Here is a 13,512-nt window from a genome sequence, read left to right as displayed (position 1 = left end):
TTAACTAACGAACGGAGACGTAACACAAGGCTTCTTTATCCTCAAACCTGTTGCGAAATGACGCTCCCCCCATTGTAAGACTACATAAACGTGAAATACCACATTATAACAATTTTTTTTAAAATGCGCCTTAACACTCATTATCAGTATCGTTGTAATAATATTTTTTCTGTGCACTATATAAAGTTCCCTCTTTCTGCTTTACGCTGTTTGAAAATATCGATTCAGGGTTTTTTTTTTTTTTGTTGTTGTTGTTGTTGTTGTTAATTGATGATGGAACATATTTGACGATAAAATATCGTAATGAAATCTTTTAGTAAAAAATGAAACACTCTTCTTAAACGAAGCTTATGTTCTGTAAAATTTTATTGCAATATTTCTCGTTATTGATATAGTGCAAAATTTTACAAACTGTAGACAGCACATAATATTCTATTTTGTGCGAAGCATAAGCTAAACAAACGCCCTCTATTATTTAAGCATAAATGCATAAAAGTTGCTCTGTATTACTATTAAGGTACCCTGTCTAAAATTCTTGTGTGTCTGGGACGTGTCGTTTGAAAATATCGTTTCTAACTTTTGGGTTTGTATAATTTCTGGTAATAGATTATTGAATATGCAAAAAAATTGCAATTGGACCGTAATGAGACATTACTCATAAATAAATCTTGTGTGCTGTACGATGTTTTTGTTTTTATTTCAGGCTATATCAGTGTGATATCTTTTTTTATTTGATATCCCTTACTAATGCCAGTAATGGCCTTAGTCAGTTAAGTTAAAAATTGAATTTGAAGTTAGACTTTTGAGATCATCATTAATTCTAATACACAATATTGTATTCTCACAATTCATGAATAACAGGGAAGCACTTTTTTAGTCTTTATTAATTACATATAAAATGAGGTACTAACACATTCTCAATATGGATTGATCTGTTTAAAACTGATATTGATAAGGTGAGAGAAAGACTGGAAATACGGCATTATTATTGTATATATAAGTGCTGTTAATTATATAAATACATTATAATCTTACTGAATATCCGAACATGGAAACTGTTAACTTTTTTATATTAAAACTCAACGTTTTTGTAAACAGATTATAAATATAACAGTGTAACTTACATTATAAGCCCTCAACATCCAACATGGTAAACTTGAATCAAGTGCCAATAATAGTCTATGGTATACTCGGATCTATAAGAATGGATAGTTAGGCCTACAACACTTACAGTACTACAACTAAAACAGTTAGTAATACTACTGATTAGAGCACTAAACTGGACCCAGGACTTGCACTTGTAGTTGTTTTGTTTTTGATGAAACCTTCACTGAAAGATAGTGTAAAAGCTTTCTGTAATATAGACAATTATATTGTAATTCAACTCCAAGTTTTGATTTAAGTCTTGGTACAGTTAATTTGTTATATTCATTAATTACAAAGTTCAATTTGGGTAATCTTTATACTATGAGAGTCACCAAAATTAAAAACCATGCATATGCTATATCTAATTAAATATTGCCCATTTTTGGTATGTTGCAGCTGTTAATTATACAAGTTTTTAAATAGATGTTTTATATTAAGACAAAATAATATGTATTTAGCATACTCAACAAAAGTCCATCACATTTGGATGTGTGTGATTACAAACCCATGGATAGGATTTTGAAACGTCTAGCAAGACCTTGTTTTGAATATTCCCTTATTTTACAAATGTACAATTTAGAAAACTTAATGTTATTATTTTTTTGCAATAACCAACATTTCATTTATAAATCTTTTAATTTCTGGGATATTGTTCATTAGATGACATGGTTTATACAAATGTAATACTCAAGAATTTAGAGTTTGTACTAAGTTTCGATTCCAATTGATAAAATGAAATAACAAGAGAAAAATGTACTTAACTAAGTATAAAAAGTACTTTTCCTTTACTTACAACCACCTGTACTGAAGTGTAGTTGAAATAACATAGATTATTCTAATTCTTTGTCAGCTTTAAAGATATAACAAAATGCTTTGTTTGACAGTAACTTCACTCTAGTGAGAAGGGCATATATTTATGTATTTGATTAATAAGTTTAACTTCTCTTGTTTGTACTAAGAACAAACCATGTCTTTAGGTAGCCTTTTTAGGGTATAAACTCGTGTATTTGGTTAATGAGTTGATCCTCTGGTTTTCCTCTTTGTAATTAGAACAGATTACATCCTTTGTTAGTCTCCTTTCTACAAGAAAATGAGACTTCAACTTATATTGCAGAGTTAAATTTTATATAAATTGGTACTGCTTGACATACCTGTTTGTTTATTTTTTGTCTCCCAGGTTGTTTAAAACTTGTGTTTGAAGTCATGGCAGCTCTAAGTGATGAAGAGGTGGTAAAGGCATGCTCTGAACCAGATCCAAGCACAAAGGTGAGTGTGCTAAGTATGTTGATGGAGGAAGAGGCTTGGAGCTAACATTATGTACAAATATTTCTGTTCTGCCAGTGTATGTTGTGTTCCTTGAAGTAAAGTATAACATATTTATTTTGCTTCCTTCTTTATTGCCACTTTCTCTTATAGGATCCTGGGATGTGTTCTGATAAGCGATGCTTAATTATGATGAACATCTACTATTTGTATATTTCCTGTTATTGCAGCATACCTATAAAGAAAAAGATGCACATATTGAAGCAATTCTCTGGACCTTGTAAAATTTCATGTAAAATAATTTTATAGAAGGTATCTGTGAATAATTTTGAAGTGCTATTGAGACAACTACCCCAAATCTGGCAATGTATATCAGAGTTTACTGTTATAATTATGAGGTTGCTACGTGTTTGTGGTTATATAGAAAAAACTAAAAAATGAGTAAATTTCCAATAGACCTGATAATTTGCTGAAAATAACTAAATGTATCGGAGATGATAATTAAAAATTATTTATGTGAGCATAAAAATAAAAACTAGGTTTTGTTTTAGGACTGATCAAAAAAACAATTATTTTATTTTTTTCTGATTTCTATTCATACAAATACAAAACTGTTTTGAAAGTTGTGCATGATTACCATGTCATCAAGTTTGATCAATCGGTAGTTGGAGAAAAAATTACTAGCAACAGTACTTAATTACTACATTTGTTAATGATGTGTTTGCATGCTTTTTTGTTGTTGTTTTTTTCATTTTTATATGTGCCTTTTTTCAGGATTTTTTCTTTCAACAAACTATGTTTCGTATCAAAGATCCAAAAGTATCTTTAGATTTTTATACAAGAGTTCTTGGAATGAGGTGAGAATTGATATTTATAAGTATAACCTACCTTTCTTTTACAATTTGTTAAAATATTTTGTTTGCTGTATGAATGGGATGTTACTCTAGACCCCTACAATTAGTAGTTGTGTTCTATTAAAGATTTGAAAAGAATACTCCATTTTCATAATTTTATGTAACCCTTGAATAATTATTCATTAGTAACTTTTCAAAACTGTGTGGATAATGAGCAGTATTTTCATAAAATAATAATTGTTGTGCTTATATTTTTAGCTGCGGCATAGCGGCTCACAGCATGGCTCTTACTTCCTCAAGTACAAACTTTTAGCTCATAGCTCCATCATCTCCTGGCTAATTTGAGATCTAATTACAGTTTTTGACTCAGGAGGTTAAACCCTTTCAGTTGCATTGACCACACCTAAGGTCTCATAAATTAATTTACTCTAATCCTGCCTAAACAAATTTCAAGTGCTGCAGCTATTGAGGATTCCCTATTGTTTTCATATTGAAAAATTAATAGATGAATAATTTCATAATGCTTAAAAACTTTACTTTTTTTCAATATTTGGTCTTTTTTTAGACAGTTTCTTCTCTTAGAATATCTAGCTGCATCTACTTGATGTGATGAATGTATTATATTGATCAAATATTCTAATAAAGAGGGAGGAATGATAGATCAGAATTATTTCATGATATTACTAACATTTTAAGTTTATTTTTAAAATACTAGAGAATCCTTGAAACCTGTATAGAAAAGTTATACGAATAAAGATTCTGCTTATTATTGTCTGAAAAAACGTTTTTGAATAGACTTTTGAAAGCTTTTATAAACATTTTGAAACTTGTAAAAATAACTTTTTTCCCCAGATTACTACAGAAATTTGATTTTCCTGAAATGAAATTTTCTCTGTTCTTCATGGGCTTTGAAAATTCTGAAGATATTCCTAAGGACAAGTCAGAGCGCACAGCATGGACATTTTCACGCAAAGCAACACTGGAACTCACCCAGTGAGTAGAAAACACAGAATTTTTTTTTACCTAAATAAACAGTGGAGTTCAGATTATAATTATAGTAGTATACTGTAACTTAGCCCTAAAAGAACACCATTAAACGTTTTTATAACATGAAATTACAATAATAAATATACAAGTAAAGACCTTCCTTACATTCGTAACATGGTGCAATAAACAGTGTTTACAAATGATTTCTTTGATTCTATTCAGAGAAAGTTTTTTTTCTACAATTTCTATAAATCTAACTTCTGCACAAAGAATTTATGTATACTTTGTTTAAACTATGTCATTTCTTTAGAGTTTTGGACACAAACTTTGTATTATTAGTACTTTTTTTTCTCACAATACAATCAGAAGCATTATTTTATTAATATATTAGATCTGGGCAGTTAGTGTTATTTGCTAATTGGTTAATTAATGGACCTTATTAATCTTTTAACATTCAATTAATTGATCAATACGGTGTTCCTCAAAGTATAGTACATAGAAGCAGAAACAAAGCTGGTAATACTTGACATTTACATTCCTTTCAGTCGCCAGTTCAAAATTTGTGGCAGCAAACCAGTGATTGGCGGCAATGGGTATTGAACCCTTAAAAAATGAACCTCTTTCCCCCATCTGAATCACCAAATCTAAATAAATTGAACAAAGAAAAACACTTGTAGAACACAGATAGCCAATTATATAGCTTTGCACAATATTTAGGTTACTTGTATAGTTGGAATAAACAAAAATATTAACATTTGGAAACCCTAGTTTCAATTAGTGAATTATATTTGTGACAGTTGATTTAACCATAATTTCAGTTGTTGGAATAATTCAAAACTGTAATTTTGATTAGTTTATTTGATAGAACTGATTTAAATGTAATTTTGATTAAGCAGTTAGTTTGCATGGCACTAACTGATCTAATTGTTTCTTGTAGGTAATTGATTAAATTGCTTAGCTCTGATGATTATGATTAAAAAAGGCAAGTTGTTTTAATTGAGTGTGGCAGCAGTTTCCATTAGTTTTACACACTTATGAACTTAGGTTGTAAAAGTAAAGGAGTTAAAACTAATTGGTTTTAGTTTTCTAAGAAATTCTTACCTCTATTACTTGAACCAGCAGAAACACCATCTTATGGGCAGCTGTTTGTACTAGTAATTACTAATCGTGTATTCATACCTCACTTAAAAAAATAATTGGAAAAAGTGAATATTTTCTAAACTTTTATTATTATTATGTGTGTGTGTGTGGGGGGGGGAGTACTATATGGGAAAAGTGTTCAGATTTTACTATTTAGTCATATGCTATTCATTGCATCAAAATGATTCAATGTACAGAGTTCAAAATTTTCATTAATTTTACTCCTATGAACTGTCATGTTTTTATCTAATAAAAGTCATACTGTTTATTGAAAAAAATAATAGTTTTTTAAGAACTTTAGTTTTTCACTACTACATTTCAAAATGATATTAATAAAGATATATATAATCAAATTGTTATATACAGTCCTAGTGAAAGTCATGTTCTCATTGTGAGTAGAGTACTTCTACTTAAAATTGTGCTCTTTTATAAAGAAATGGTTGTTACACAATACCACAGTTATTTTTCTAATTGTCTGAATCTTGAATACCCAGTTTTTATGGATTTCTATTTGTGGTGCCATTCAATAGGTGGTGCAGGAGTTTTGGTTACATACATGCTTCATCCATTATAGTAAGATTTCTTGCTTATGTTTCTTCAAGTATCTAACAATAAGTATTTATTTTTTCAGCAATTGGGGTACGGAAAATGATCCTAATTGTAGTTATCATAATGGAAACTCTGATCCCAGAGGATTTGGTAAGTAAATCCAGAGTGTATTTCATCTTGTTTTTCCAACATTTTTAGTTTATTATGATATGTAAACTAAACCCTGATATCTCTGTTAATTTTGTGTTGGAAAATGTATCATCAGTAGTAAAAATATCTGTAATAAAAGCAGCTTTTTGTGACTGTCATTACTTTTTGTTTGAAAGTCCTTGTAAACTTGTGTGTTTGGAAAGCAAAAGTAGCTTTTGTGACTGTCATTACTTTTTGTTTGAAAGTCCTTGTAAACTTGTGTGTTTGGAAAGCAATGCCATACAGTTATTTCATTTGTGTCGTAATTTATTATTTATTAGTTTTGTTTAATGTCAAATCCATTGTTATGTTACCGGAGTGATTTTGTGCTTGTAAGAAAATTTTGCTATAACAGTTTAATACAGCCACATGGGTATTAGAGATACTGATGAAGTACATACATACATACATACATATAGCAAATTTCAGCTTACATTAACTAATATAATAAATGTGTGTTTTGGTTATTTGTAGGTCATATTGGTATTGTTGTGCCTGATGTGGACATGGCTTGTGAAAGGTTTGAACAGCTAGGAGTAGAATTTGTGAAGAAACCAAACGATGGTAGTGCCAATTTTTGTTCATAAATTTTATTTTTCTCTTTTAATATGTTATTTGTTTGTCTTGCATCACTTACTTGTGTGTAGTAAATCACTTTAATGATTCGCTGGTTTAATTTCACTTTAGGAAAAATGAAAGGGCTTGCCTTTATCAAGGATCCTGATGGATATTGGATAGAAATCTTGAATAATAAAAACATGGTCACCGTCACCTAAAGACCTCGAACAACCAGTGATTTCTACTTATCAAGAGTAATGCTGAATTTTCAGGGTCGTTGTTTTTGATCTGCTTGTAAAAGACAAAGGCTCCAAGTATGGACAAAAATATATATTCATAGTGAATTACACAGTTTTTGGAGTTATATGTATTATTGCTGTGCTTTTATGTTGTAGCTCTGATACTAACAGAATGAAGATTGATTGGAATAAATAATTCTCCAGAGATTATATGCAATAAGCGATTTCGAGTTAAGTGATATTTGATTGATTTTTGTAACCTTTCAATGGCTTAAATGTTATTGTTTGAAAATGAAATTAAAACAATTCCTGTGTTGATGAAGGCAAAAATCTTTAATAAATCAGAAGTCTTTATTTTATGTTTTGTCATTTTATACAATTTTAACAGCTCAGATAATATTTTTCAACAAAATGTGTTTTTTTTTTTTTTACACAGCTACATTTTACTGAGTAGAATTGCATATTAAGTTTTATACTAAATGTCACAGTTCCTTAACATTTATCTAAGATGATTGTTCCAAAAACCGTAACATCTTTCTGTGATAAGTTAACCAGAATCTCAGAATTTTGATGTTTGAAGATATAGGGCATCCCAAGCATAAAAAAAAAAGTGGAGAATAGTATATTTTAGTACCACATAACCTGTTTTGGTAGTTTTTTTTTTTCTCTTCATTCACCATGATGAGCACCAGGTAATACATAGGGTAGGAAGAAATGTAAATTAGCAAAGCATCAGGGTGACTTCAAACTCTTTGGTTGTAACACACTATTCAGGACAAAAAAACTGTTTTCTGATTTGGAGTGATAGATCAAAATGTTAACAAAATATTTAATTTGAGGTTTACTGGCTACACATTATTTAAGTTAGTGTTATGAATAAAGTTTAATCTGTTTGTGAAAGTGTACTTTTTGTGGAGTTACACCTGAGGATGTGGAATGCTGTATGAAGGACATTGTTTTGCAGAACTTGTAGTTTTTTAACTATGCAGGTACAGCTTTTGTCTGATAGAAGCTGTATAAAGTTGTTGTTTTTGATACATCTAACCAGCCACATAGTTTGTTTCCAAGTAAACCAACGATGAATGTTATTAAGATTGTTTTTTTAATGCAAGTTTGAAACTATATTGCATTCCCAAAAAGTTAACTGGTGTGACTGTCAGAAGTTCTTTACAAATTAGAAATCGAAACTGTGTCATCACAACGGGAAGTTTATATCTGTAAATAGTTGTATGCAGTCTTAATCTCTCAAATCCCTGATGTTTATATGTTAACCTGATTTCTAGGATTTGAAACTTGAATTTTTAAAGAGAAAACTACCTTAACCAAAACCATGTGTGTATAATTTTCTGGGGAGGAGGGGTCCTTTGTGTGTGTGTGTGTGCAATATTAAGCTTTCTTTTCTGGTAATTTATTCATTTCTGCATGTTTTTAACTTATCCATCTTGTGAACAATAATCACATTTATGCTGTTCTGTACATTATTTATACATTCAGTAATATGTAATGGAAATCTACCATATAAAAAGAGTTCAACCAATTTATAAAGAAATGCAGTTCGAGCTAAGTGATTAGTGGAATTTGATAACCTTATTAATTGTTGTGCTTATTAATTATTTTCATAGTTGGAATTATCAAAAATAGTAATAATTGAGAACATTAAATTAATTGATTATTTTCATGAGTTGTGACATTAACTGATTAAGTTGAACAACCACGAAGTAATCAAGAATAATAATAAATCATAATGGTAATAGTTTTTATTTCTTGGATAGTTGATATAGTAAAAAACAATAATAATTGAAAATACAAATTTTGATTAATAAATTATTTTATGTGACACTAATCATTGCTCATGAATAATCAAGTAAATTGCTAAGCTCTATGTATAGTTATAAAACATTTTCTTTGTGAAACATAATTTCAAATCATCATATTATTTAACATTTGAATTAAAGATAAGAAAATATGCTTAAATATTACTCTGAATATGAGGTTGATTCAATGAAAAGTGGCATAACTTATGCTAATATTATATAAACTGTCTATCATTTAATACAAACTGACTATCCAAAAAATTACAGAATGTAACTATTAAAGGATTGAAACATCTGTCTTAATGATGGTAAAAATTTGATGTGTCATCAATACCACAAAATCGTAGTGGATACATCTGGTGAAATGACGTACTCCAAAGATGTTCCACTGGATTGAGATAAAAAAAACTATGGTGGCCAAGGAAGATGGTATATGTGTATAAGGTCTACGTCATGTTTCCAAAACTTACCCTGCCACCACATAAACCTGATGGATGGTGGGATGTCATCAGGGAGAAAGCAGCGTTGTTAGGTGTTTCTGGTTGTCCAAGATCTCTAAATAGTCCTTGGACATCATTCTAGACAATAACACCACATCCAGCAGCTTGAGCATTGGTGGTCCACCATATTTAAACCCTCCGATCTGTTTGGTCTAAGAGTTCAATCTTGCCAGTCATGGCACCACTCAAGGTAAATTTTACAATTATTGTCCTTGATTCATGGATGTGTTGTGATTCTGTACATTGTTATACATATTCCTCATTCCAAATATTTTCTAGGTGGAAACAAGATGATCACATCAATTGGGAAATTTTTAAGAAAAAAACTGGAAAGTTAAAGAATTATAAGGCTCCTGGACCAAGTAATATATCCTAAACTGTTTTATAAAGAAAGTTTTACATCATTAGTGGTAAACGTTTTTGCAAGCCTGATTAAAGATGCTTTTCAAAGTCATCGTGAGCCACTGTATTGATTCATAATAGCGATTGCCCATTTGTTCTTTATTGTTATTTAATATTGTTCTACCAGGCTACAGCAAAAATGTTTATCAATATTGTAATAAAACCTGGGCAATATTACTAAACACATCATTGTGCAGGGAAGTTTTTAAGTTTGACTACCTAGCAAATAACAGCCCCTTATGTAACTATTGACACCCAATCATTGTAGTGAAGTCAGTGGTTTATGTGGAGCTTCATAATCTACTATGAGCATGTGTATATAGCTCTATGCAGGTCATGGATGTAATTTAACATTTATATGGCAGGCATGGTACAGGTACCATAATGATTATTAATTTATTGTTGCAATTGTATTGATGTCACGTATCAATTGTTTATATATAGGGTTCCTGCCCTTTCGTAAATGACTCTTCTGACAGGATCATAGTTTTTTTTACCACTGCATGATTAAGTTCAGCCATGTTACACAAACATTTAGGCTGTCTCCCACAACAGAAATCTTTAAGCTGTAGTTCAAAAGACAGCACCAAGCTCAATTTCGAACATCAGATTGGCAAACACAGTAGTGGCTGATGGTAAGCATCAAATTATAGCCAACACTGCAGGATTGCGAATTTTATAGTTACTGCAGATAGAGTAGCCATTCTTGATGCTGATTTTACTTTTTTTGAAATTTCATTTTGACTTTAAGCTACCTATCTTGTCTCAATAATTTTTTGAAGATCCCTATTCCCCTTTTTTAAATTAACAATTTTTAATAATCTTGTTTAATGAGGTTTAAAACCTTGTTGAATAGTCAGCATGGTTTCAATAGGGGGGCAGTCTTACATTACTGATCATTTGACATTCTTTGAAGAGGTTAATGCATATATAGATGAGGGTAGGGTGTTGATTTGGTGTATCTGGTCTTTCAGAAAGCATTTGACAAGGTGCCACATAAAAGGTTTGTTTAAAACAAATATGTAGGTGTGGGGGATAAGTTGACTTTTTAGATAGAAATATGGCAGAATGGAAGAAAGCAGAGGGTTATTGTAAATGAGGTTCAGTCATACTGAATTAAATGTCAAAAATGGGATACCTCATGGCTCAGTGTTAGAAATCTTTGGTCTTTTTGATTTACATCAAGACATACATGAAAGAATGGTCAATAAATTAAATTTGCTGATGATATTAAGGTATTGGGTGTTGCTAGCTGTAAGAAGGATGCTGCTACTTCAGAAAATAGATTCAGATTATGTGGTGGGTTAGACAAATAAATGGTAGATGGTTTTTAATTATAATAGATGCAAGGTAATGCATGTGGGTTATCATAATTTGAATTATATGTATAATTTAGATGGAAAAATCCTTCACAGTGTTATAAAAGAAAAGGGTTTTAGTATTGTGGTTGTTCAGTCTCTTAAGTCATTCAAGCAGTGTGATGTTACCAGTGATAGGGCAAATAGGATTTTAGGTTCTATCTACAGAAATAGTGAATACAAGTCTAAAGAGGTTATAATTTAATTGTAGAGGTCATTGGTTAGACCCCATTTGGAGTATTGTGTTCAGTCTTGAACTCCTTATCTTAGGAAGGACATTGAATTATTGGAAAAGGTTCAGAGGAAGTGTGTCCCCTAGTGGGACAGCAGTAAGCCTACAGTCTTCCAACACTAAAGTCTGGGGTTCAAATCCCCACTGTGGACATTAGCAGATAGCCCAATGTGGCTTTGCTATAAAACACAAAAGGCTATTAGGAGGATACCCGAGATGGAAAGGTTGTCACATGAGAACATGTTAATATATCTGAAATAAATTTCTCTTGAATAAAAAAGAACTAGAGGAGCTTTGACTGAGGTTTTCAAGATTTCTAAGGGAATTACTAGTGTTGATGTATCATCTTTTTTCACACTAAATGATGAGAATAGTAGTACTAGGATCGTAAATATATATAAAGTTTGGCAATTTAAAAAGTCACAGTCAGCTAAGACAGCGCTATTTTTCTAACAAGGTGGTTGGCTTTTGGCATGGGTTGCCTTCAGATGTTATGGATGCAGTATTTTATGTTATTATTTGTGGAACTGTTGTATAACTAAGGCTTCCAATTATGCATTCTAAGTTTTGGTGATCCTCATCAGGGGTGCTTCATTTATTCTTGGAGTTCTAGTTGCTAATGGAATAATTTTTCCATTCCTGAATGACCTGGGAGAGACTATCTTGACAGACACTTTTGTCTATTTTGCTGTTTTCCTGAGGGATATACCCACATCATCGTACTCGTTGTGAAGTCCCGCTTACCCATACTGTGCAGTGAATGGTGTTCATCATTATCACTACTGCAGAGGAAATTCTTTAATGTTTTCCGCAATCAGTGTACTAGACTGGGTAAGTGCTGATTGTGACACAGAAAAAAACAAAAATGGCCCGTGAAATAATTCATCTTTACCCATCTAATGTAAGTCTTAATATAGGAAAGTTCCAAAGGTCAAAATTAAGAAATATTTTTTTCTTATAAGTATTTTTTACTTTTTTTAGTTTTTCATCTATTAATAAGGGGTATTAAAAATTAAGAAAATGTTTTGACTTTTACTAACTGGATTAGAAAATCTGGGCTTGAAATTGGGAGGAAAACAAAAGTAAGAATAAAAAATCAAACTATATCAATTTTAAATGATCTAAAAAACTTTTAAAAGGGCTGCTTCCTTTTTGTATTCTAGATTGTAGAAATTCCGATTTCTTTGTTATTCCTAACAGGTTATAACTGTAAGCAAAAGTAACAATTTTAATTTGTTTTTATGCTTTGTCATCACTACCAAACTGTATAATAGCACATTGTTTCTACATAATGAGAACCATCTCTAGCTGAAACTGATGGTGTAAGATTGTGCTAGAATTATTCATTGTTACCTAAGTTATCCCTCAACATTGTTGAAATAACCATAACAACAACTTCTGGAAAGGAATGTTTAGAACTATATGATTCAATTAACAATGTTTTGCTCATTAACTGGATGTCTGGTGAATTTAAACAATAAAAAAAACTTACTGTATTATCCTCCCCCTTTCCTCCTAACATTCAAATCTCAGATGCATTTTTGTAATTGTTTTAATATAACTTGCTGTCAGTTTTGTTTTTTATTGTACTGTAGTGCTGCTGAAAAATGATAGTAGAAGAAATAGTAAAATATAGTACACCTTACATGGGTCCAAGTAAATAGAACACTGTGTATTAACATAAAGATAGGACTAACATATATTTTAAATAAAGCAAGTGCTTATCTACTTTGGAGATTTTCTGCTCTACTATGTTTTTTGGGCTGTGGTATGATAACAAAACCTAGCATATAATGTTAAACACTGTTTTTATCAAGGTTTATTTGTGGAGTGCTATTAAATTGATTTTTTCTAGCATATACCAGTACCATATGCTAGCTTCTTTCTATATAGACACTGCATGAGGTACCATGACAGTTATTTCAGACCCTAAATTTGGTCAGTATGTTCATTCAAGCAGAATGCTCTTGATACAAATATATGGGAATTCTAAATAATGATAATTTATTCTCACCCTGGTTCATTCAATTGTCAACAGGGATCAGTGAAACATTACCATGGTGTTGAAATTTACATTCTGTAATGGCATGAAAGAATTAGCCCCATGAAATGGAAACAATGACAAAATATTCTCTTGTCCTAGAGTTCACATAAAAGCTTTACGTGATACTGGTTAGACTCTCTGACAAATTGCTACGGACTTGAAATGCTCCCCAAACACTGTCGAGTACACCCTAGTTCGTGAGACTGAAAATAGGAAAGGTAAAAGCAGAAGTCAATG

At 31.0% G+C, this 13,512-nt stretch overlaps 1 protein-coding gene across 1 annotated transcript; it reads left to right on the top strand.

Moving 5' to 3' along the window:
* The first annotated feature begins 461 nt into the window (after positions 1-461).
* On the top strand, positions 462-7,255 carry LOC106471187 (lactoylglutathione lyase-like). Its single transcript, XM_013931777.2, has 7 exons — positions 462-583; positions 2,324-2,412; positions 3,184-3,266; positions 4,116-4,256; positions 6,022-6,089; positions 6,603-6,692; positions 6,816-7,255. Exons 2-7 carry the CDS (start codon positions 2,350-2,352, stop codon positions 6,902-6,904), a joined length of 534 nt encoding a protein of 177 aa, XP_013787231.1. The 5' UTR covers positions 462-583; positions 2,324-2,349; the 3' UTR covers positions 6,905-7,255.
* The last annotated feature ends 6,257 nt before the right edge of the window (positions 7,256-13,512 follow it).

This window comes from Limulus polyphemus, unplaced genomic scaffold (assembly GCF_000517525.1).
Source record: "Limulus polyphemus unplaced genomic scaffold, Limulus_polyphemus-2.1.2 Scaffold4462, whole genome shotgun sequence".
In the NCBI taxonomy this organism is placed as follows: Eukaryota; Metazoa; Arthropoda; class Merostomata; order Xiphosura; family Limulidae; genus Limulus; species Limulus polyphemus.
The sequence above is the reverse complement of the archived record's forward strand: the minus strand, read 5'-3'. Positions and strand labels throughout refer to the sequence as shown.

Coding starts and splice junctions, on each gene's coding strand:
- LOC106471187 (XM_013931777.2), top strand. CDS start 2,350: ATGGCAGCTCTAAGTGATGAAGAGGTGGTAAAGGCATGCTCTGAACCA. Junction 3,267..4,115: donor ACAAGAGTTCTTGGAATGAG/GTGAGAATTGAT, acceptor TTTTTTCCCCAG/ATTACTACAGAAATTTGATT. Junction 4,257..6,021: donor GCAACACTGGAACTCACCCA/GTGAGTAGAAAA, acceptor TTATTTTTTCAG/CAATTGGGGTACGGAAAATG.